Source organism: Neoarius graeffei, chromosome 23 (assembly GCF_027579695.1).
Source record: "Neoarius graeffei isolate fNeoGra1 chromosome 23, fNeoGra1.pri, whole genome shotgun sequence".
NCBI classification, from domain to species: Eukaryota; Metazoa; Chordata; class Actinopteri; order Siluriformes; family Ariidae; genus Neoarius; species Neoarius graeffei.
The window spans coordinates 53,721,888-53,746,894 of NC_083591.1; the positions used below are offsets into that span (position 1 = coordinate 53,721,888).

At 42.2% G+C, this 25,007-nt stretch overlaps 1 protein-coding gene across 1 annotated transcript in view; it reads right to left on the minus strand.

Annotated features, from left to right (window-relative positions):
* The window catches only part of cables1 (Cdk5 and Abl enzyme substrate 1), a 105,984-nt gene extending 83,700 nt beyond the window's left edge, over positions 1 to 22,284 (minus strand). The window contains exon 1 of the mRNA XM_060906414.1: positions 22,179 to 22,284. Within this exon, the coding sequence (XP_060762397.1) occupies positions 22,179 to 22,183 (5 nt within the window). The 5' untranslated portion in view covers positions 22,184 to 22,284. The remainder of the gene's footprint in view (positions 1 to 22,178) is intronic.
* Between the last annotated feature and the right edge of the window lie 2,723 nt (positions 22,285 to 25,007).

Sequence of the window (25,007 nt, forward strand, 5' to 3'; positions counted from 1 at the left end):
CAACGTCCAGCCCACCCGTGTAACAACAGCTCTCCCAACCCCCAGATCAAACGGTCCAGCGCTGGCATGATGTATGGTCGTGGCCGTGGAGCTCTTTCAGCCCGCAGTCCATCAAAGGGTTTATCTCTGTGAGAGATGAAAGCATTGAGCTGCCAAACAAGAGTTAAAATAAGGGGCAGTCATGGAGGTCAAACCAGGCCTTCGGACCACATATTTACACCACTGCACCACAAACTAGTCCTGCTTGATCTTGAGCATAATACGGTGGGAAAAACGTGCAAGAAGGACAAGAAAATAATTGTCCTCCCCCTTGTGGAGTGCAGACAAACGACTAAGAATAGAACGACGGTACGCTAATGGTGCAAGTGCAGTGATTTATCACCACGTGTATGAGCAAATTACCTTGGCACCACGTACGAGTCAACTTGATGAGTCCCAGGTTTCATTACTGGAGAGTTATACACAAAAACGGGCTAAAACATATCAGAGGCAAAATAAACTGGATCTGGCTTGGATCTGGCCTGGAATCACCTTCATGCTCATTTTTCTCCATGACATTTCTCCGTGCGTGCTTTTTCATTGTTTCATTACAGTCACATTTAATACAAAACACTGTGCATCAAGCAATTTTGATAAAAATCTCAGCAATTAGATCTTGCACCATTCTGTGTAACGTTTCCGTTGGCACGGCGGACTCATGTAAGAACAATAAAGTACAAGTTACCAAGTTGTTCAGGCAGCCAGTGAGATCGCACAAGATTTATTTAGCACTCTGTCATACATCTGACATTTCCCTGGCTGGAAACAAGATTCCTGAGAAATGAAGAAATCATGTCCTTGTTCCTATGGTGGACATTTTGTCAAATTATATTTGATCCTTAATTCTAATTAAAATCCAATAAGCCTTGATGATCGTTGGTGGTGTAGTGGTTAGCACTATCGCCTCACAGTAAGGAGGTTCTGGGTTCGAGCCCAGTGGCTGATAGGGGCCTTTCTGTGTGGAGTTTCCATGTTCTCCTTGTGACTATGTGGGTTTCCTTTGGGTGCTCTGGTTTCCTCCACACCCCAAAGACATACAGGTTAGGCTAATTGGCTACTCTAAATTGCCCAAAGGTGTGAATGGTCATTTTCTTTCCGGGGAAGCCATGGCCTAATGGTTATAGAAGCAGCTTTGGTATCAAAAGGTTGCCAGTTCGAGTCCCTGGACCAGCAAGAATGGCTGAAGTGCCCTTGAGCAAGGCACCTAACCCCTATTTGCTCCCCAGGTGCTGTGTGTGTGCTTGTTGTATGTCACTCTAGATAAGAGTGTCTGCTAAATGCCGTAAATATAATGGGTGGTGTAGTAGTTAGCACTGTCGCCTCACAGTAAAAAGGTTCCGGGTTTGAGCCCAGTGGCCGACAGGGCCCTTTCTGTGTGGAGTTTGCATGTTCTCCCTGTGACTGAGTGGATTTCCTCCGGTTTCCTCCACAGTCCAAAGACATGCAGGTTAGGCTAACTGGCTACTTTAAATTGCCCATAGGTGTGAATGGTTGTTTCGCAAACCCAGGAATGGGAGCATTGCGTTAAAAACTATGCTCTATGTGGATCAACAGGGTCCACATGGACCCCGACCTGGCAACAGTGCTGGACAAGGAAGCAGAAGAAGAAGCCTTGATGACCACAGTGCCCTTGTGTCTCAAGACTGCACCTCTCCACTCCTTCTAATACATTATCCTTTCTATACGAACAACTCATTCACAATGGCATCAGTATACAACATTTTTTTTCTGTAAGGAGACCTTTCATTCATATTTATGGACAGAGTCTCCAGTGTCAGCACTTTAGTAACAGTTAGTACATTTTCCGCCCTGAGAAAGTCTTCCTTTCCAATTCAAACCTTTTTACCATTTCTGTTTGAGAGTACGCTGTGCACATTTTGGCTGCCGCTTCTCACCGGAGCTTCTTCTTCCCCCCCCCCCCCCCCCCCTTTGTTTTTCTTTTTGTGTTTCTATGGTTTGATTATTGTTTTTTGTTTGAGTGTTTTGTCCGCTGGTTGTGGCGTCGCTCCAGATCCAGTTTTGGGTGTCGGTTTCCTTTGGGCTTTGGTCCATCAAGGGTGGTGATAATAATAATAATAATAATAATAATAATAATAATAATAATAATAATAAGTTACATTTATATAGCACCTTTCTCAAACTCAAGGTCGCTTTACATAGGTCAGAGAAAACATCACACGCAAAAAAAAGGAGTTGCTAAAGAGTGGTGAGTTTATGCACTGGTGGAGAAATGTTCATGAAACAGAAAGGTTTTGAGATGAGATTTGAAGACAGGGAGAGAAGAGCAGTCACGGAGAGGTTGAGGAAGGGAATTCCAGAGCTTGGGGGCCATGGCGCTGAAGGACCTGCCACCCAGGGTAGAGAGTCTAGTGCAAGGAACAGCAAGGAGATTATAGCTAGAGGATCTGGGAGAGCGGGAGGGAGTATAAGGGGGTCAGGAGATCACAGATGTAAGAAAGAGCAAGGTTATGGAGAGCTTTGAAGGTGAGTAGTATGATTTTATATTTAATTCTGGACAGAACAGGTAGCCAGTGAAGCTGAGAAAGAATGGGGGTGATATGAGCAGATGGTTGGTGATGTCTGTGCTCCTCGCTGTGGACTACAGTGAGCTCATTGCTCTCTTGGCATCGGGGTTGTCCAGCGCTCTGTGTGGCAGTGCTTCTGTGCTTGGTGCGGTGTTCTGTGTGATGTTGCCCGGTGCCATCGTGGTGGCTGTGCAGGTGGTTTGGGACATACCAGTGCTCTGTGCTCGCTTTGTGGATCTGTGGCACGGTGTTCCGGGTGATGTTCCTTGGTGGTGTCGCGGCGGCGGTTTGGGACATACTATCGTGCACCTTTTGGTGGGACTGTGACTAGCTATGCCATTAGAATTACATCCTGATCCTTTTTGCTAGACTGTTTTTATGCTATATAAGTTGGACTTATTATTGCTAGACTGTTTTTGTGCTATATAAGTTGGACTTATTATTATTATTATTATTATTATTAATAATGAGTTTTCGTATTCTGGTTTCTTATGAACACGACAAGCTACAGCAATCATTTCTATACGAACAACTCATTCACAATGGCATCAGTATACGACATTTTTAACATAATTTTTTTCTATAAGGAGACATCTCATCTCATTATCTCTAGCCGCTTTATCCTGTCCTACAGGGTCGCAGGCAAGCTGGAGCCTATCCCAGCTGACTACGGGTGAAAGGCGGGGTACACCCTGGACAAGTCGCCAGGTTATCACAGGGCTGACACATAGACACAGACAACTATTCACACTCACATTCACACCTACGCTCAATTTAGAGTCACCAGTTAACCTAACCTGCATGTCTTTGGACTGTGGGGGAAACCGGAGCACCCGGAGGAAACCCATGCGGACACGGGGAGAACATGCAAACTCCGCACAGAAAGGCCCTCGCCGGCCCCGGGGCTCGAACCCAGGACCCTCTTGCCGCGAGGCGACAGCGCCAACCACTACACCACCGTGCCGCCCTATAAGGAGACATTTCATGCATATTTATGGAAAGAGTCTCCAGCGTCAGCAATTTGGTAACAGTTTGTACATTTCCCGCTCTGGGAAAGTCTTCACGAGTTTTCACATTCCGGTTTCTTGCGAACACAACAAGCTACGTTTGTTGCTTATTAACTTTATGATTGAGGTTGGGAAGACAGTGATAGTTTAGAGCTGCTATAATATAAATTATACATTAAAAAAATTATTAGCAGAAGAGGATCCCTTTTTTGAGTCAAGATTTGTTCCTCGTGTCATCTCAAAGATTTTTATGGCCTGAGCACCGGAGGTGCGCAGCTTCCGGTGTCCACCAGAGGTATAAGGACCTATTGTTTTCCTAAGAATTCTTATTATTATTCGAAAATCATCATCTTCTTCTTCTTCTTCTTCTTTAAGACTTGGCCATTTTTGAGGTGGTTCCCATGGGTGAAATCTCATGAAATTTGGTGTGCACATCAGACCTGGCCACCATTACTCAGGGATAGAGGCTCAGCCCCAGTTGTGTCCAGGGGACTCCATAGCGCCACCACATGTCATTGAGACTTTTGCCCAGAATATACTTTCACCTATCTGTGTCAAATTTGGTAGGTGTGTGCGGTGCCCCAAAACGAACAAAATTGTAATGTACATTGTACAACCCCGATTCCAAAAAAGTTGGGACAAAGTACAAACTGTAAATAAAAACGGAATGCAATGATGTGGAAGTTTCAAAATTCCATATTTTATTCAGAATAGAACATAGATGACATATCAAATGTTTAAACTGAGAAAATGTATCATTTAAAGAGAAAAATTAGGTGATTTTAAATTTCATGAACACAATTCACCGTGCCATCCGCCGTTGCCAGTTAAAACTCTATAGTTCAAAGAAGAAGCCGTATCTAAACATGATCCAGAAGCGCAGACGTCTTCTCTGGGCCAAGGCTCATTTAAAATGGACTGTGGCAAAGTGGAAAACTGTTCTGTGGTCAGACGAATCAAAATTTGAAGTTCTTTATGGAAATCAGGGACGCCGTGTCATTCGGACTAAAGAGGAGAAGGACGACCCAAGTTGTTATCAGCGCTCAGTTCAGGAGCCTGCATCTCTGATGGTATGGGGTTGCATTAGTGCGTGTGGCATGCACTGTAAAACCCGATAAGGTCACTGAGCTCAAAAATTTTATTGAAACCGATTACGTAAAATTTTTGAGGTAAGTAACTTAAATTTTTTAAGGTAAGATTTCTTAAAAATTACACTATAGTTACACTTAATTGTAATTTTTAAGAAATCTTACCTTAAAAAATTTAAGTTACTTACCTCAAAAATTTTACGTAATCGGTTTCAATAAAATTTTTGAGCTCAGTGACCTTATCGGGTTTTACAGTGCAGATAATGTTCTCTGGAAATATTCCTGAGCCCATTTTGTGATTTCCAATACAGAAGCATGCCTGTATGTGATGCAGTGCCGTCTAAGGGCCCGAAGATCACGGGCACCCAGTATGGTTTTCCAGCCTTGACCCTTACGCACAGAGATTCTTCCAGATTCTCTGAATCTTTTGATATTATGCACTGTAGATGATGATATGTTCAAACTCTTTGCAATTTTACACTGTCGAGCTCCTTTCTGATATTGCTCCACTATTTGTCGGCGCAGAATTAGGGGGATTGGTGATCCTCTTCCCATCTTTACTTCTGAGAGCCGCTGCCACTCCAAGATGCTCTTTTTATACCCAGTCATGTTAATGACCTATTGCCAGTTGACCTAATGAGTTGCAATTTGGTCCTCCAGCTGTTCCTTTTTTGTACCTTTAACTTTTCCAGCCTCTTATTGCCCCTGTCCCAACTTTTTTGAGATGTGTTGCTGTCATGAAATTTCAAATGAGCCAATATTTGGCATGAAATTTCAAAATGTCTCACTTTCGACATTTGATATGTTGTCTATGTTCTATTGTGAATACAATATCAGTTTTTGAGGTTTGTAAATTATTGCATTCCGTTTTTATTTACAATTTGTACTTTGTCCCAACTTTTTTGGAATCGGGGTTGTATTAGCCATACTCAGCAGGAAGTGAGTTATTTTTGGTTTTGTGCATTTTGACACGTGCTACATTTTGACATTCTCGTCCTAGGCAGTTTGTTGGATTCATGCCAGATTTGGTATACCAGAGGTGCTCGGGCCCTTCATCGACGCTCGCAGCTATATTTTTTAACCACTATTTTCTCTGGATTGCTCATTTGGGATATAAATCAACACCTGTATTTCACTTTATGTTATGCTCATTTGAATTGAATTCAACTCGTTTGCATCAACTTAGTTTTATTTCATCCGGAACGTAACATTCAAAGCAATTTTGTCGTTAAAACTGATTTGTGATTGCATGTTTAAATGTCTTGAAATAATTTGTTTTGCTTCTCTTGTGTGGAAAAAAAAAATGTGAGCCTGAGATAACATACTTGGCGGTCGAGATCAGAATAAAAACATTCAAATTCATTTGAAAATGAGGGAGTTGTGGGCGTTGGCATTCCAGTTGGCATAAAGCAACTGGTCTCTGCACTATGTTTATTTTTGATGGCGCTTGTGATTGTGTGAACAGTTTCACTTGCATCTTCTACTGAAGTGTGAGTCATTTTTTCTCTGTTGCCCCAAAAAGACATTCAAACATTCAAGCATATTTAAAACAGATCATCATCTTCGAGCAATGAAATCCCCCAACATATTTCTGAAATACCATGTGCTCTGCTCCGAGCATATTTTGATTCTAGGTAGCAAGCGACGGCAGGATGAGGATAATGAAGTGAAACAATAAAGGGCCTCATATGGGGCCAGAATGGGTTCGAGCAGAGGAAACATGGGACTGGATTTATGGCGGAGGTCTGAGGTGAAGTAGCAGCAACAAGTTCAGCTGAAGGGTTGATATTTTGAGTTCAAGTGCACCGAGTGTACAGTAACAGAGGAATCTCCGAGGAACAGGAGCGGGAAGCACCATGGGATGTCAAGGACACACGAGCAAGGGAAAAAGAAAATACTCCTTCTACACCAGAGAAGAATTTTCACTCCTATAGAGAGAAAGATTTGAGTTCGAGTTTCACTTTCTGACATTAATGTTAGGCAGGTTCACGTTGTGGAGATTCATTCTCCTGCTAAAGCATGATGTCATGGCACATTCACGACACATTAATTACAATTACATTCATCAAACTGGATATGAAAGAAGTTACTCATGACTTGGTTAGTTTGGAAAAACATCGCTGAGTTATATGCATTATATGGCCATAAGTATGTGCACCCCGACCTTCACACCCATAATCTTCTCCAAAATATTGCCACAAAATTAGAAGTACACAATTGTATTACATGTATTCTGATGTTGGTCGAATTCTCCTCTCCAGTATTCGACCAATAGTCGAACCTCGGATCCAGGAGGAACAATGCGGTTTTCGTCCTGGTCGCGGAACACTGGACCAGCTCTATACCCTTCATAGGGTGCTCGAGGGTTCATGGGAGTTTGCCCAACCAGTCCACATGTGCTTTGTGGATCTGGAGAAGGCATTCGACCGTGTCCCCCGTGGTATTCTGTGGGGGGTGCTTCGGGAGTATGGGGTTCGGGGCTCTTTGCTAAGGGCTGTCCGGTCCCTGTACGAACGGAGCAGGAGTCTGGTTCGCATTGCCGGCAGTAAGTCAGACCTGTTCCCAGTGCATGTTGGACTCCGGCAGGGCTGCCCTTTGTCACCGGTTCTGTTCATAATTTTTATGGACAGAATTTCTAGGCGCAGCCAGGGGCCGGAAGGAATCCTGTTTGGGAACCACAGGATTTCATCTCTGCTTTTTGCGGATGATGTTGTCCTGTTGGCTTCTTCAAACCAGGACCTTCAGCATGCACTGGGGCGGTTTGCAGTCGAGTGTGAAGCGGCTGGGATGAGAATCAGCACCTCCAAGTCCGAGGCCATGGTTCTCGACCGGAAAAGGGTGGCTTGCCCTCTCCAGGTTGGTGGAGAAGTCCTGCCTCAAGTGGAGGAGTTTAAGTATCTCGGGATCTTGTTCACGAGTGAGGGAAGGATGGAGCGTGAGATCGACAGGCGGATCGGTGCAGCCTCCGCAGTGATGCGGTCGCTTTACCGGTCCGTCGTGGTGAAGAAGGAGCTGAGCCAAAAGGCGAAGCTCTCAATTTACCGGTCGATCTACGTTCCGACTCTCACCTATGGTCATGAGCTTTGGGTAATGACAGAAAGAACAAGATCGCGGATACAAGCGGCTGAAATGAGTTTCCTTCGCAGGGTGGCTGGGCGCTCCCTTAGAGATAGGGTGAGAAGCACAGTCACTCGGGAGGAGCTCGGAGTAGAGCCGCTGCTCCTCCACATCGAGAGGAACCAGCTGAGGTGGCTCGGGCATCTTTTTCGGATGCCTCCTGGATGCCTCCCTGGGGAGGTGTTCCAGGCATGTCCCCCCGGGAGGAGGCCCCGGGGAAGACCCAGGACATGCTGGAGGGACTATGTCTCTCGGCTGGCCTGGGAACGCCTCGGTGTTCTTCCCGAGGAGCTGGCCGAGGTGTCTGGGGAAAGGGAAGTTTGGGGTTCCATGCTTAGACTGCTGCCTCTGCGACCCGGTCCTGGATAAGCGGAAGAAGATGAGACGAGACGAGTATTCTGATGTATCCTGTTAGTTAGTTAGTTAGTTAGTTAGTTAGTTAGTTCCTCAAGCCCTGGGATGGGCAAAAGGGCCACAAGTTCTCTCCATCTTCCTCTGTCGGCTCCAAGAGACTCTATTGAACGCCATTGAATGCTACGTCTGATGAGATCTTCTTTAAATGTGGCTCTCCATGTATTTTTTGGATGCCCCCTCGGGTGTTTTCCACCTCTTGGAGTCCAGTCAAATGTAGTTTTCGATGTTCTCCTGTCTGGAAGTCTTAAAATATGGCCAGCAAAGCGTAGTCTCCATTCTGTAACAATATCATACAAGTCCCTTCTGTTTGCGTGCCTAAGAACTTCTTCATCGGTGATATGATCTATCCAGTGTACACCTAGAATTTTTTGAAGGCACCTTCTATGAAACACATTTAACTTTTTGCTGTCATTTTCCAAGTTTCACCAGCATAGATTGCTGTAGGTACAACCTCGATTCCAAAAAAGTTGGGACAAAGTACAAATTGTAAATAAAAACGGAATGCAAAAATTTACAAATCTCAAAAACTCATATTGTATTCACAATAGAACATAGACAACATATCAAATGTCGAAAGTGAGACATTTTGAAATTTCATGACAGCAACACATCTCAAAAAAGTTGGAACAGGGGCAATAAGAGGCTGGAAAAGTTAAAGGTACAAAAAAGGAACAGCTGGAGGACCAAATTGCAACTCATTAGGTCAACTGGCAATAGGTCATTAACATGACTGGGTATAAAAAGAGCATCTTGGAGTGTTAGTGGCTCTCAGAAGTAAAGATGGGAAGAGGATCACCAATCCCCCTAATTCTGCGCCGACAAATAGTGGAGCAATATCAGAAAGGAGTTCGACAGTGTAAAATTGCAAAGAGTTTGAACATATCATCTACAGTGCATAATATCATCAAAAGATTCAGAGAATCTGGAAGAATCTCTGTGCGTAAGGGTCAAGGCTGGAAAACCATACTGGGTGCCCGTGATCTTCGGGCCCTTAGACGGCACTGCATCACATACAGGCATGCTTCTGTATTGGAAATCACAAAATGGGCTCAGGAATATTTCCAGAGAACATTATCTGTGAACACAATTCACCGTGCCATCTGCCGTTGCCAGCTAAAACTCTATAGTTCAAAGAAGAAGCCGCATCTAAACATGATCCAGAAGCGCAGACGTCTTCTCTGGGCCAAGGCTCATTTAAAATGGACTGTGGCAAAGTGGAAAACTGTTCTGTGGTCAGACGAATCAAAATTTGAAGTTCTTTATGGAAATCAGGGACGCCGTGTCATTCGGACTAAAGAGGAGAAGGACGACCCAAGTTGTTATCAGTGCTCAGTTCAGAAGCCTGCACCTCTAATGGTATGGGGTTGCATCAGTGCGTGTGGCATGGGCAGCTTACACATCTGGAAAGACACCATCAATGCTGAAAGGTATATCCAGGTTCTAGAGCAACATATGCTCCCATCCAGACGACGTCTCTTTCAGGGAAGACCTTGCATTTTCCAACATGACAATGCCAAACCACATACTGCATCAATTACAGCATCATGGCTGCGTAGAAGAAGGGTCCGGGTACTGAACTGGCCAGCCTGCAGTCCAGATCTTTCACCCATAGAAAACATTTGGAGCATCATAAAATGGAAGATACGACAAAAAAGACCTAAGACAGTTGAGCAACTAGAATCCTACATTAGACAAGAATGGGTTAACATTCCTATCCCTAAACTTGAGCTACTTGTCTCCTCAGTCCCCAGACGTTTACAGACTGTTGTAAAGAGAAAAGGGGATGTCTCACAGTGGTAAACATGGCCTTGTCCCAACATTTTTGAGATGTGTTGTTGTCATGAAATTTAAAATCACCTAATTTTTCTCTTTAAATGATACATTTTCTCAGTTTAAACATTTGATATGTCATCTATGTTCTATTCTGAATAAAATATGTTATTTTGAAACTTCCACATCATTGCATTCCATTTTTATTTACAATTTGTACTTTGTCCCAACTTTTTTGGAATTGGGGTTGTATGACAATTGCAAGATACAGTCTAACATTGGTGGAGATACAAAATGATATGGATGACCACACTGATTGTAATCAGTTAAAAGCTAACTCCTGTAGCTTTCCAGTTTCCCTTCACTGGAACTAAGAGGCGCAAACGTGTTCCAGCATGACAATGACAATGCCCCGTACCCTGTAAAGTGAGCTCCAGGAAAACATGGTTTGTCATGAATGGAGTGGAAGAACTCAAGTGTCCTGCACACACAGAACGCTGACTGAACTCAACCCCAGTGAACACCTTTGGGATGCACTGGAACTGGAACTGGAGCCTCCTCAACCTCCCAATATCAGTGCCTGATCTCACTAATGCTCTTGTAGCTGAATGAACACAAATCCCCACAGCCACGCCCCAAAATCTAGTGGAAAGCCTTCCCAGAAGCGTGGAGCAAAGAGGAAAAAATCTGGGGGAAAAAAAAATGGGAGGCTCAAAAAAGGTGTCCACAAACTTCTGGCAATATAGTGTAGGAAACTTGGTAATGAAATATCGCACTGTTGAGTTTAAATCATTTAATGAATTGAAATAAAGCAATCCAGAACAAGGCCATAAATTACGACAAGTAAGAGAAAAAATAATGGCACCATATAAAAAGATGATGCACTGAAGTGCAGTGGCTGAGTTGCATTACTGGAAGGTTTAGCACACGGCTATCTGTAATGTTTGCCTTTTATGGAATATGGTGGGTGTGGCTAAATGCAAATCAGCTGTGTTGTGGATGCACTTGGAAATTTATGGCTGATTGGCATTTATTGAAACCTAGTACACACAAGAAAGAAGAAAATAAGTGCTACTGGAACTTCTAGCTAGCTATGTTCACAGTAAAACATATTTTATTATTAAACATACCGGTACAAGACACTTTTTCAATGGAATAAAAATGTGTTCTAGTCCCTTCTAGGGGATTTTATTCCTTTGGTTTGATAGCATGCAATATTGTTAGCATATCGCTTATCCTACATGTATTATGTCCCTCTACCCAATGGAGAATGAGCGTTGAATATGGTTTATGATATTGCATGGTTGTCAAGATAACATGACGTCACATGTCAGAGACAAAACTTCCACGCTAGCGAGTGACTGTGACAATTTGTAAACAAACATGGCCGCCAGGTTTGCTTAGTTAAAAAAACGGAAGATTTTGAGGGAATTTTGAAAGAGAAAGACGAGTTGAACACCCAAAAGGAATGTGTATGTAGTATAATAATAATAATAATAATAATAATATTGACTGGCTTTTTTTTCATGGTCTATCAGGTATATTCCATTCAGCTACTCGTCTTTGACTTGTTCAGTATCATGCTAGCTGGAATATATCTGATATACCACTCAACACCAGCCAACCAATATTAATTAAATATTTTATAAAATAAGGCCCAAAATATTTGTGGTTTCACACCAAATGATAGATGCTGTCAGTTTAAGGCAATAATAATAATAATGATAGCTAATTGTTAGCTATTGGCAGGGGCGCAGATACGTTTTTTTGAACTGGGGGGACAAAAAACTGGGGGGGACAAAGCTGCCAGCAAACCAACCCCAACCCCGATATGCCTGTCAAATTTGTTGTGGGTTACCATAGCAACCAAGCTCGAGCTCGCAACCTGTGCAGTCTGCGCAGCTCAACCAACCGAATATCAGCCTTTGTTTTGTTTTATGTGAGTTGTTGCAACTATGTATACACTGCCGTGCACCTCAATAAACTGAATGGTAATTAGTCTTTTGATTTTTCCGTGAGGTTTGCCTTATGCAAAGAAAGACAGCATAGACGTTTTTTCCTCCCTATAAGTGGGGGGGACCGAACGAGGTGAATTTAAATCTGGGTGGGACGAATCCCACCTGTCCCCCCCTCTATCTGCGCCCGTGGCTATTGGGTGGCATGGTGGTGTAGTGGTTAGCGCTGTCGCCTCACAGCAAGAAGGTCCTGGGTTCAAGCCCATGTCTCCCCATGTCTGTGTGGGTTTCCTCCGGGTGCTCCGGTTTCCCCCACAGTCCAAAGGCATGCAGGTTAGGTTAACTGGTGGCTCTAAATTGACCATAGATGTGAGCGTGAATGGTTGTTTGTCTCTGTGTCAGCCTTGCGATAACCTGGCGACTTGTCCAGGGTGTACCCCGCCTCTCACCCATAGTCAGCTGGGATAGGCTCCGGCTTGCCTGCGACCCTGTACAGGATAAGTGGCTACAGATAATGGATGGATGGATGTTAGCTGTTGCTCATAGACGTTGATCCATCCTGGTGTATCGATATAGAATTGACAACATTTCACATCCGAGGAAATTAATAGCTCCTGGTCGCGTCTACAATTCCAATTTCCATCCTGAGCTTGGGTTACTCTATGGGTTACTGACTTTCACAGTTCTCCCTATGTCCATATGGGTTTCCTCTGGATTCTCCAGTTTCCTCCAACCTCCCAAAAACATATCAGGAGGTGGATTGGATACATCTACACCTAATGGATAGTCCTAGGTGTGAATATTTATGTGTGCAGTGCCTGGTGTCCCATTCAGGGTGTACTGTATTCCTGCTTTGTTCCCAGTGTTCTGGGATAGATTCGTATCCATAACAACGTTGACCAGGATAAAGTGCTTCATGAAGTTCCTGGTTGTTGTTCCCTTCATGGTTACCTCTTTTGAACTTAAGTAACCCCTGATGTTTATGCTCTGAAACAGCCATATGTGTTTCACAAGATCAGGTCGTCATCCATCCTTCTTCCCTCTTCTCCTTTCTAAATCGTGTATATTACAGAAAACCTTTATGCCTTTTAGAAACCAACTCCCTCCAGCATTTTATCTGAGAAATCTTTTGGCATACACACACACACACACACACACACACACACACACGAATTTACAGCAATAAATAGGGGTATGCACATCCAGCCCATCCTTCGCTCCTTGCCGAGAAGAGGTGTAACTGTAGGGGGAAGGAGATGAGAGAATCCATCACAACTCAGGCCGTGCAGGGTCAGCAGCGCAGAGCTGGAGCTTCTCACCGTGCCTGGCACCTGCTGGAACTGAGCGGTGCTGCAAGCCTCAGGAGACGCCTCCAGAACAGAACAGAATGTATGCCTGAACACTCCTATTTCACAACTCTCTCTCTCTCTCTCTCTCTCTCTTCGTTTCTTCCAACCGAATTCTGACATAATTAACAGCGCTAAGTCAATGCACATAGCAGGCTCCTCCCTTCGTTCTCTTTGAGCTCTCTGTTTGAAATGTTTGCACAGATGTATCTCACCTTGGTGTACCGTAAATTGTGAAGTTGTGACATTTTGATTTAAGTGGCTCCAAATTAGATTTGGCGGTGTGTAATGATTACAGTAATTCACTGTGTGGATCACGGACGAGGGAAAAGAACTGCAACAACAGCACAAGAGTGCGAGTCTACAACCCCGATTCCAAAAAAGTTGGGACAAAGTACAAATTGTAAATAAAAACGGAATGCAATAATTTACAAATCTCAGAAACTGATATTGTATTCACAATAGAACATAGACAACATATCAAATGTCGAAAGTGAGACATTTTGAAATATCATGCCAAATATTGGCTCATTTGAAATTTCATGACAGCAACACATCTCAAAAAAGTTGGGACAGGGGCAATAAGAGGCTGGAAAAGTTAAAGGTACAAAAAAGGAACAGCTGGAGGACCAAATTGCAACTCATTAGGTCAATTGGCAATAGGTCATTAACATGACTGGGTATAAAAAGAGCATCTTGGAGTGGCAGCGGCTCTCAGAAGTAAAGATGGGAAGAGGATCACCAATCCCCCTAATTCTGCGCCGACAAATAGTGGAGCAATATCAGAAAGGAGTTCGACAGTGTAAAATTGCAAAGAGTTTGAACATATCATCATCTACAGTGCATAATATCATCAAAAGATTCAGAGAATCTGGAAGAATCTCTGTGCGTAAGGGTCAAGGCCGGAAAACCATACTGGGTGCCCTTGATCTTCGGGCCCTTAGACGGCACTGCATCACATACAGGCATGCTTCTGTATTGGAAATCACAAAATGGGCTCAGGAATATTTCCAGAGAACGTTATCTGTGAACACAATTCACCGTGCCATCCGCCGTTGCCAGCTAAAACTCTATAGTTCAAAGAAGAAGCCGTATCTAAACGTGATCCAGAAGCGCAGACGTCTTCTCTGGGCCAAGACTCATTTAAAATGGACTGTGGCAAAGTGGAAAACTGTTCTGTGGTCAGACGAATCAAAATTTGAAGTTCTTTATGGAAATCAGGGACGCCGTGTCATTCGGAGTAAAGAGGAGAAGGACGACCCGAGTTGTTATCGGTGCTCAGTTCAGAAGCCTGCATCTCTGATGGTATGGGGTTGCATTAGTGCGTGTGGCATGGGCAGCTTACACATCTGGAAAGACACCATCAATGCTGAAAGGTATATCCAGGTTCTAGAGCAACATATGCTCCCATCCAGACGACGTCTCTTTCAGGGAAGACCTTGCATTTTCCAACATGACAATGCCAAACCACATACTGCATCAATTACAGCATCATGGCTGCGTAGAAGAAGGGTCCGGGTACTGAACTGGCCAGCCTGCAGTCCAGATCTTTCACCCATAGAAAACATTTGGCGCATCATAAAACGGAAGATACGACAAAAAAGACCTAAGACAGTTGAGCAACTAGAATCCTACATTAGACAAGAATGGGTTAACATTCCTATCCCTAAACTTGAGCAACTTGTCTCCTCAGTCCCCAGACGTTTACAGACTGTTGTAAAGAGAAAAGGGGATGTCTCACAGTGGGAAACATGGCCTTGTCCCAACTTTTTTGAGATGTGTTGTTGTCATGAAATTTAAAATCACCTAATTTTTCTCTTTAAATGATACATTTTCTCAGTTTAAACATTTGATATGTCATCTATGTTCTATTCTGAATAAAATATGGAATTTTGAAACTTCCACATCATTGCATTCCGTTTTTATTTACAATTTGTACTTTGTCCCAACTTTTTTGGAATCGGGGTTGTAATTCAACTTTCCCAATCAGAAAAGCCCGAAGGCATTTCGGTGGTCATTTGTTGGGAATTTGTGTTTTTTTCCCTCTAAGACTAGCAGTGGAGGATAAAGCTGTATCTTTGTTTAGTGGAGCTTTTGGACATCGCTTGAGCTACAGACTTATCCTGCTTGTATTTCACCACATGAAACACGTGCCCTTTCCGAGCCTTGTATGACGTTCCTGTGTTCTACATGCTGAACTCCAGGTTAATCACCTACAAAATACTGGAGTCAGAGCCTCAGAGCATATGGTTAAGCTTTTTAGTATCTATAATGCAGTTAGAAGTGTGAATTGCTCATGTGCAATTTTGAAAAAAAAAAAATCTTATCATGATACTTAAAGACATTACATGAGATTTTTATTCATTAAAAGACACTTCATGTCTTAAAGTAATGATGAATGTTGTTTCTCTTTACTTAGTTGTTCAGTTCTTAACATAATATGCATGGATTATGATAGCTGTGGTGTGGTGTAAATAGAGGTATTTATACTGTATTATTAGTTCATCTGGCCGACAGGTGATGAGTTTATGCCATTATGTGTCGTCCGTCCGGCGGCGTCCACATTTCATGAAAATCGCTTCTTCTCTCTCAATTCTTCACTGATTTTTATTCTTTTTGGCAGGAAGGTAGGTCTGTCTGGGGTGCATATACGTAGCTTCTACACAAATTTGCATAATTGCAATTAATAATGAAGATATGGAGTAATTAATCAATCCCTAACAAGCAGTTTCCACACAAATCGCTTCTTCTCCATCAATTCTTCACTAGTTTTGATTCTTTCTGGCATGAAGGTAGGGGTACCTAGGGTGCATAGAACTTCTACCCAGATTTGCTTAATTACAATTATTAATGAAGTTACGGGCTGATTAAGCTTTAACTCAACAGCAGTTCAACAAAAATCGCTTCTTCTTGGTCAATTCCTCGCCATTTTGGATTCTTTCTGGCAAATAGGTCGGTATTCCAATAGGGTGGATATCGCTTCTATATATAGCTTGTGTATATAGCTTGCGACATTTATTGCGCAAGGTGTCCCACTTTAGATTGTTCCTTCTGGACTAGATGGAACCAGAATGAGCTACGCTGTCATTGATGGTCTTGTTATTATTTACTATTTACTACTACTTTTAAATGCATGAGAAATGAGTAAAATTGAAGTTGTATGGCATGGCCTCCTCTGTAAAATGTGGATTTAAGCATAAAAACGCACCTGATAGGAATAATCAAGATAAAGATGTCAGGGGAGAGATAGACTGGAGCTTTGAAATATCAAATGTGGAACTATGTGAGAAAACAAAGACCCTTCCCATTAAACTATTCTGCCATAAACAGCAATTAAGATATGTTGCACACATACGTTGTATAGAGGACGTGCAGTCACGTGACCCGCACGTGTGTACTCCGCCATATTGGACGGCTTCAGGATAGTTTACCTTGCGCAAGCGTAATGGATCCAGGGAGTAATCCCCAAGAAAATTCGGAAAATACCCCATCTACATCACGCGATAACTTGTCTAAGTTTGTTCAGCATCTTGAAGGTGACGTGAGGCAGCGTTACGTGGAAAAGTGTTCCAGGTTGGGGATTGCAGATCCGTACAACTTGCCGCAATCCTTGTTCAGGGAAATTCGGAGCTGCGGTGCTGGCGATTTGCCCGATCTGGCCTACCACGACATTTACAATTTTCTTGTTAATCGTGAATCGTGTTACACTGGCAAAGCCCTCAAAGCTTACAAGAGCCTGGAAGCTTATAAATATTTTGTTGTGGGATGGGTATCCCAACTATACCTCTGGAAGGTTCCGAAGAAGAATGTCTACTTGATAACCTCACGGGTAAGTGGCATTAAGACGTTTATCATAAAGAGACTATGCAGGATGTTTTATCGTAAGAATGTTTGAAATCTAAACTCTAAAGTATGAGAAGAAAGCAGTAAATCAGAAAGCTGCGCACATTTTGTGCAGCTTCCGCGAAAACGTGGGCAGCTTTCTGATTTACTGTTTTCTTTTTATACTTCCTATGTTTCATGGACTGTAACAGCATTTGCTTATTTAGTAATTTTAATACAGAATTTACTCTGATGAAATTATTCAGACACTCCAACGCCCCCCCTAAAAAAAAAAAAATCGGATCTGCACGATTCAGCCGTGAAAAAGGCGGCATCTGCCGTTTGCATCCCTGTTTAAACTCATAGGTTAACCGACTTTAACCGGCTACTGAGGCTCGGTGGTCGGTCAAGATTTTTTTTAGTTTTCGCCATCCCTACTATGGATTGGCCTTTCAAAGGCATATATAAGCCAAAAAGATAAAACATTGTCATAGACTAGGCCAGGGTAGTAGGGCTCGGCATAGCCATTTTAAATGTTAGAGATCAAGTGGACTGACGGCCACAAACACTGTCCTGTCTAGTTTCTAAGTATGCAGCTATCATTCAATCCGAAAATCAACTTAACAGATGTACTAGGAGTATTGAATTAGAAGATTACACCTACCTGATATGAAGTGTTCACTACAAATTCGGCTGGTACAGTAGAACTGGGGTACCAGTTTTCTCTTCGCACAGCGGACACCCATTTTGCGCGTCTCTCCTCGTCTGCGGGGAATCTATAAAATGACAGGCCCTCCTTTCGGCCCTGTCTATTGGTACAACCAAATGCTGAACAAGATAAAACCATTCTCGAAAGATCTACTCCCACACACTTGATATTTAGAACGGGTTCGTCTAAGTTCTATGCGCGGCCATGCCGTCCAAGATGGCAGATAAACAAATATCACGTGACCTTGTGACGTCACGTGCACGCTCTCTATAGACAACGATGAACTCCCAAAACAACTATTGTTTGACACAAGATCTTCTAAGTGGTCAAAATTTGAAAAACTTTTGGGTTTAGACACAGAACAGATAAGATGTACAATGATGGATAAATCAGGCTTCTTGCAACTGCTCGATAGGATTCTTCCTACCAAGACAGAAGCACCCTGAGGAGGACACTCCACAAAGGGAATATGATGATGATGATGATGATGATTGTTTGATCTCAAACACATTAAGAAGGCAAGAAACTCATCCACTAATTAATTTTTGACGAGGCACAACTGTTAATTGAAAAGCATTCCAGGTGACGACCTCATGAAGCTGGTTAAGATAACACCAATAGTGTGTAAAGCGTCATCAAGGTAAACAGTGGATCCTTTGAAGAATCTAAAATATCAAACTTTTTTTTTTTTACACTTTTTACTGGCCACATAATTCCACATATGTTCCTGATGTTATTTCAGAGTTTGATGTCTTCATGAATGTTGTACAATGTAGAAAATACAAAATACAGAACATTGATATTGATATTATATCACCATATTACCCAGCCCTCGTGCAGAGCTACTAAATATACCCAAATTCTTTAAGTGTAATTACTGATCATAACAAAATCCTCCAGTAAAATTTAAATCACAAGAAATATTCACAAAAGAAACAGACATATCAGGAAAAATTTTAGTTCCTGATGGTAAATTGGTTTTTGAGTCCTCAAACACTTAGTGTTTATGCTCGCAGGTCCATGCTCTAGACTTGAAATTAGGCCGAGATAGCATAAAAAACCAAACAAACAAATATGCAATTCGAAACTGAGTTCTAATTTCAGAAAAATCCCTAAAAACCCATGAAAGGAAAAGTATGAAAAGTTCTCTAAACAGACTTTAGATGTGTTTTTTTCCCCCACTCTTGTCATGTGAAAGGTTTCTGATATTATTTGTTCGTCCTAAATCATTTTAATCCCATGATGTCAGTTGGAAGCAAGCCACGTATGACTTACATTCAGTATGGTTCTGAGATGTCCTTTTATTTAAGTGAGTAAATATCACACACACACACACACACACACAAAGCCTTTTTTCTTTTCTTTTTTAGTTGATTGCATAGTTGCGGTACCTTTTAGATCTTCTAACTCTTCAAAACCCAAACTTTATTATTATTATTATTGGGGGCGGCACGGTGGTGTAGTGGTTAGCGCTGTTGCCTCACAGCAAGAAGGTCCGGGTTCGAGCCCCGTGGCCGGCGAGGGCCTTTCTGTGCGGAGTTTGCATGTTCTCCCCGTGTCCGCGTGGGTTTCCTCCGGGTGCTCCGGTTTCCCCCACAGTCCAAAGACATGCAGGTTAGGTTAACTGGTGACTCTAAATTGAGCGTAGGTGTGAATGTGAGTGTGAATGGTTGTCTGTGTCTATGTGTCAGCCCTGTGATGACCTGGCGACTTGTCAGCCGCTTTATCCTGTTCTACAGGGTCGCAGGCAAGCTGGAGCCTATCCCAGCTGACTACGGGCGAAAGGCGGGGTACACCCTGGACAAGTCGCCAGGTCATCACAGGGCTGACACATAGACACAGACAACCATTCACACTCACATTCACACCTACGCTCAATTTAGAGTCACCAGTTAACCTAACCTGCATGTCTTTGGACTGTGGGGGAAACCGGAGCACCCGGAGGAAACCCACGCGGACACGGGGAGAACATGCAAACTCCATACAGAAAGGCCCTCGCCGGCCATGGGGCTTGAACCTGGACCTTCTTGCTGTGAGGTGACAGCGCTAACCACTACACCACCGTGCCGCCCCTAGAGATAATGAGATTATTATTATTATTATTATTATTATTATTATTAATTGATTTAGTAAAACATGCATTCAACCATTTATTTTGGCAAACAATCCAATTTTTATAAGGTTTCATATTTATAAGGCTTAATTTTGCTTTTAAATGGGTTGAAAGTATCCAGATTTATTAGCACACAGCTAACACAAAAACAAACAAAATGTGATCCTTGCCAATGATATAAAGACATTAAGGACATAATATTTAACAGTTATTCCACGAAATCAAGTTGTATACCAGCTGATAGTTGTCTATAATCCATGTACGATGAGATTGAGTGGAATAACTCTTTTATTCTATCCACATTCACTGGATTTTGGGAAAGAGAGCATTTTTATTTTAATTTTTTTCAAATTTGATAAATAAAAACTTTACACAAAACGTCCGACAAAATCATTTCCACTTCGACGGACTTCTTAAAAACCTATCGACAGCTGCACGAATTGACTTTAGTGTTGTTTTCTTTGTAGAAAGTGCCGTCTTGCTGTCATGCCGAGGTATAGAATAGCTTTAGACATTTATTTAATTCTTGCTTGGACATTTCAGTGATGTAATTTTCAAACTCCTTTGATCTTTTGAACCATTCTAAACAAATTCAACAAATTTTCATGCTTAAAAGTGAACTATGTAAACAAACAGGTGAAATGACAGGAGCAATTTGTGAAAAATGTTATAATAATAATAATAATAATAATAATAATAATAATAATAATAATTCTTGAAAAATAAAAAAGACACATTCTTACCATCAAATACTTTAATTCCATATTTTGTTGCTTTTAGTTTTTTGTATTTTTTGTGGTTTTGTTTTCGAGTAGAGTTTTTATTTCATCCTTGATTGGTTCAGCAACACGCACCGCCATTTTGTGTTTCTCTACTCACGGTATATGAGCTGATATCCTAGTAGTAGAGTAGCCAATCAGAGCGCATGATTGCTCATATCCAGTGAATGTGGATAGAATAATAAAAATAATTTTAATTTACTTACAAGATGTAGTATATATATGTTATTTACCAGCTGGGAGGTCTGTAACGTGAAATACCGTGACCAAGGTCTTGAAAGTACTGACCGAGGTCATGGTATTTCACGATACGGACCGACCTTAAGCTAGTAAATAATATATTTATTTTTTCTTTACCAAATTCTAACAGAAAACGAGAGCGCCCGAAAGGGAAAACCGAGCCGAGCCGCCATTTTGAATCCTCATTCACGGCTGTAATGCAAATGGCTTCCTCCTCGGTATACAAGTGCACTTCCATGGCAGGAAAAAAACTACATTTTGCCGCCTATGTAGTCCTCTATTTATACAAATAGGAGATATTCAGGATTCAGCCATGTTTTTGCTCGGCGTTAGCAAATTACAGGTTTTAGCTTTCTCCTGAAATGTTTTCTTTTATTTCTTCTTCCTCAGGGTAGTAAAACTCACTTTCGCTGTGAACACTGTCGCTATCGCTGTCCATGCTGTAAAATTAATGCTATTCTCCTGAGAAATGCTGCCAAAATTTTTTGATAATCTTATAAATAAATCTTATAAAAAAAGATAAATGTTGACAAAAAATGCTACTATGTTTGTTGTTGTTGTGAACGAGTGAGTCGCCAGAGGTCCGTAACTGGGGTCTGTAACTGGGGTCCGTACCATAGGATACGGACCCGCTCGCCAGCCAATCAGAGCGCAAGATTTGGACCGCAAAAAAAAAAATATATATATATTTTTTCATTAATAATATACTTTAAATCTGTATCTTACCAAATAGTTTCGAAGTGACCTTATGAGTCAATATTACAATATCATTGAAAATAAACAAATGAAAAAGAATGAGAAAACTTACTTTTCTTTTTCCGAGGGTCATCGGGAAATTTGGATGAACATATTGAATATGGGACATTTTAAATATTTCCGGTAACAGAGTTGAGTAAATGAGGTAAAATGTATATTTTTTTATCCTCTATAATGGACAACCTGAGAAAATTAATGTTTCGAGAACAAGATGCTAAACAGATTCATGCATTTATCCAAATAATAATGATTTTTTTTTAAGTGTGTTTGTGATTCAAGGTGAAATAGTACTATAGAGGTTTTATAGAGTGCTGTAGGATTTGTAGATTTTATTAATGTTTTGATTTATTTATCTGAAACAGGCACCAAAGTTGACATGAAGGACTTTACGTGTGTCTGAAATGCCGTATACATATCTGTAAGTGTAATATCGGTGTGAAATAAACGCCACCTCAATTGTGGCATCACGCTTTAATGTTTAATGGGTTTTAATCAAACCTCATGTCGTGATTTGAATGATCAGCACTGCTCACATCTCATCACATCGGATCTCAGATGAAGCTGCCATTTTCTCCTGGTCTGGCACGGTCTGTGTTCATGTGTTCTGGTGTGAAAAGGGTGGGAGGAGAAGGGGATGAGTGAAAAAAAGGGAAAAGTGTAGAAGAAAACATTAAGCTCCGTTCCAAAGAATTCTACAATGCATTAGGTCATGGGAATCTAATCACACTGTGCTTGAAACTTCGAAACGATCCAAGCAATGGGGCCTGAATAATTGGTCGCTCGAAGCTTGCCTGCATCCACAGAGAGAAAGGATGATAAATATGAGAGGCAGAACCCGAATTATTGAATTTCATCCTCGCTGGGTAACAGGAGAGCAAATGAGCTATCCTCACTGATGTGTCAGATCGCTCCAGAACGAGTGTGTATGGCGTCTGGGAATTTCGTCTGAGTGAGCAAGTGGTGCATGAAGAATGGCTGTACGCAGCCGCCGCCACCGGAGTTATTTTTGTTTGTCAAAATTCAGAAGTGGTCCCATTACCCTGGAGGCGGCTCGTGTTTTCCATGTAGCTCAGCCACTTGGCAGGGTCTGGATCTCCGGCTTCTCATTCTGTCCACCCCATACCCCTCCTCCATCAAAGCATCTCTTTTCCCTTGTCATTCCCTCCTACTGGCAGGAAAAAGTGCACAGGCTGCAGTGGAGACAGACTGACTGCGCAGGCGGCCTGGCAGATGCACGGAAGATAAGTTTGTATTCGTAAGTCAGGCCGCGACCCTCGGAGGCAGGACATTAAGCAGATCCTGTCAGATCCTGCCTCCACTCAAAAAACACACTAATGTTGCACCAACTAAAAAAAACACCACAGTCCCCTCCTACTTTCCCCTCCAAACATTATAGCCGTAGGGAGGGAGGGGGGAAAGACCCACGGAGCCATCGCTTTCCTCCTTTCAAGCCTCGGGACACCTCCTCCGGCCACACAATGACAGGCCGCATCACTTCCTCTCTCGCCGCTGGACTAATGGATCGACACGGCCGACAGTGACGCCGGTGCTCAGGCTCAAAAAACACCCCTGGTCAGCAGTTTCTCATGAACGTCTGAGAACGTCTGTGAACCAGGCTTTCCTTTGCTTGTTTGACAAATGTAATGGGTATATCCAGCAGGAAAGGGAAGTCTGAGGACTGTGTCACTATTCTACCCAGCCATCATTCAGCATTCCTTGTTGACATGACATCATGATCACGTAGTGCAAGAAAACACTTCCAATTTCACGTGCTACATCTTACTCAAAGGCTTACCACCTGCCACTGCTGCACCTGGTAGGCTTCATGTATCCTGTTTCTTAGCTAACGCGTTCCAGAGTGTGGTGGTGCACCAAAGGCAGAGGCGTTCCCGAGGACTTCCTGACTCGTACTAAAGAGCCGAAAGCCCACTGGGGGCAGAGGACAAGATGAAAGCACTGGCAGGACTTGAAATGCCCAGGGAAAGTCAACTTTGAAGTCAGGCTAATTGGCCTTTCATGAACGGATTCGTCCGCTTGATAGAGTATACTCGGAGTCTGATGAGTTGTGATCCAACGTGTGGATTCTGTTTATCCCAATTTCAAGCGAGTTCTTCCAGCGCTGTGGAGGTCACTCTGGAAGATTGCTGTGCTGTGTGCTCAGAGACAACCTCTGAAGGGGCTATAAATCAGTCGTACATTTAAAACACTGGGAGGAAAGGTCTCAGAATTGGCTTAAAGTTTATTCTTTTTTAACTTTTTCTTTTTCAAGGGAGCTTGTCGTTTTTTGTTTGTTGGTTTTTGCGCTTATTGTAGTGCACTAATTTGACTTGTAGGATATTTACCAGGAGAAATTTGATGACAGAAAACAGGAAATCATTCCCAAAACAGAGCAAATCGTGACTTGGCAACTTGTCAACTCTTCTTTTTTTAGCTTTTGGCAAGCCTGTTAAAGGAGAACTGAAGGCAAATTTTTTATTATCAAAATTCTATTTATCTCATTTTATTAAATATAGGAATGCATGTTTGATAGCTATTTTATCGCTGCTATAGCAAGTTATATGTGTTTGAAATATGCTCTGTAATACATCAGTACATATGTCGAAGTAATGGGCGTAAACGAGATTCGTTGAGACCTGTGCGAAACATTGTAGGACGGAAGTAAAACGTACAGCGGAAATCAAAGCGACCGACATCTGCCAACGTCGTCAAAAGATGCGCGTGGCCAATTTCAAATGCTGACGTAATCAAGCCGGAAGTTTTGTTTGCTTTGATAGCAATCAGGAAAGCTTTAAAAAAGTAGGCAGTAATCGTCATTTAAACTCGTTTTTGTGCAATACTTCGTTTGGAAAACAGTTTTCAAAATGGCGGCACTGACACCTGGCTGACACTTCACGTTTCGAAGTCTCGCACAAGTCTTGTGAAGATCGCGCGGATAAGCGACGCCTGCCGTGGACCAAACGAACTAAATTCAACACGGCTAAAAACCGAATAGGCCGATAAGTATAATATTTAATTGCAATTAGTTGTCAATATGAGTCACGATATAAGGTCACTAAAACCAAAAATGTAATTGAATAACATGTTAATTAAGAAATAAAACAAGTTTAAAAATGACTTCAGTTCCCCTTTAAAGGAAGAGCAGACGTCAGACAGGTTTCTAACATACTTGTTTTGATCATAGATAAAGAATTTCTGTTAAAACATATTCCTCCTTGGACAGGACTGACAGGAGCCTCATCAGTATACATGAAGCGGAGACGATGTTAAGCTGGCGTCTGATGTATGGACCATTCAATGCAAAACCAAACAAGCAGACATTGCGCAATC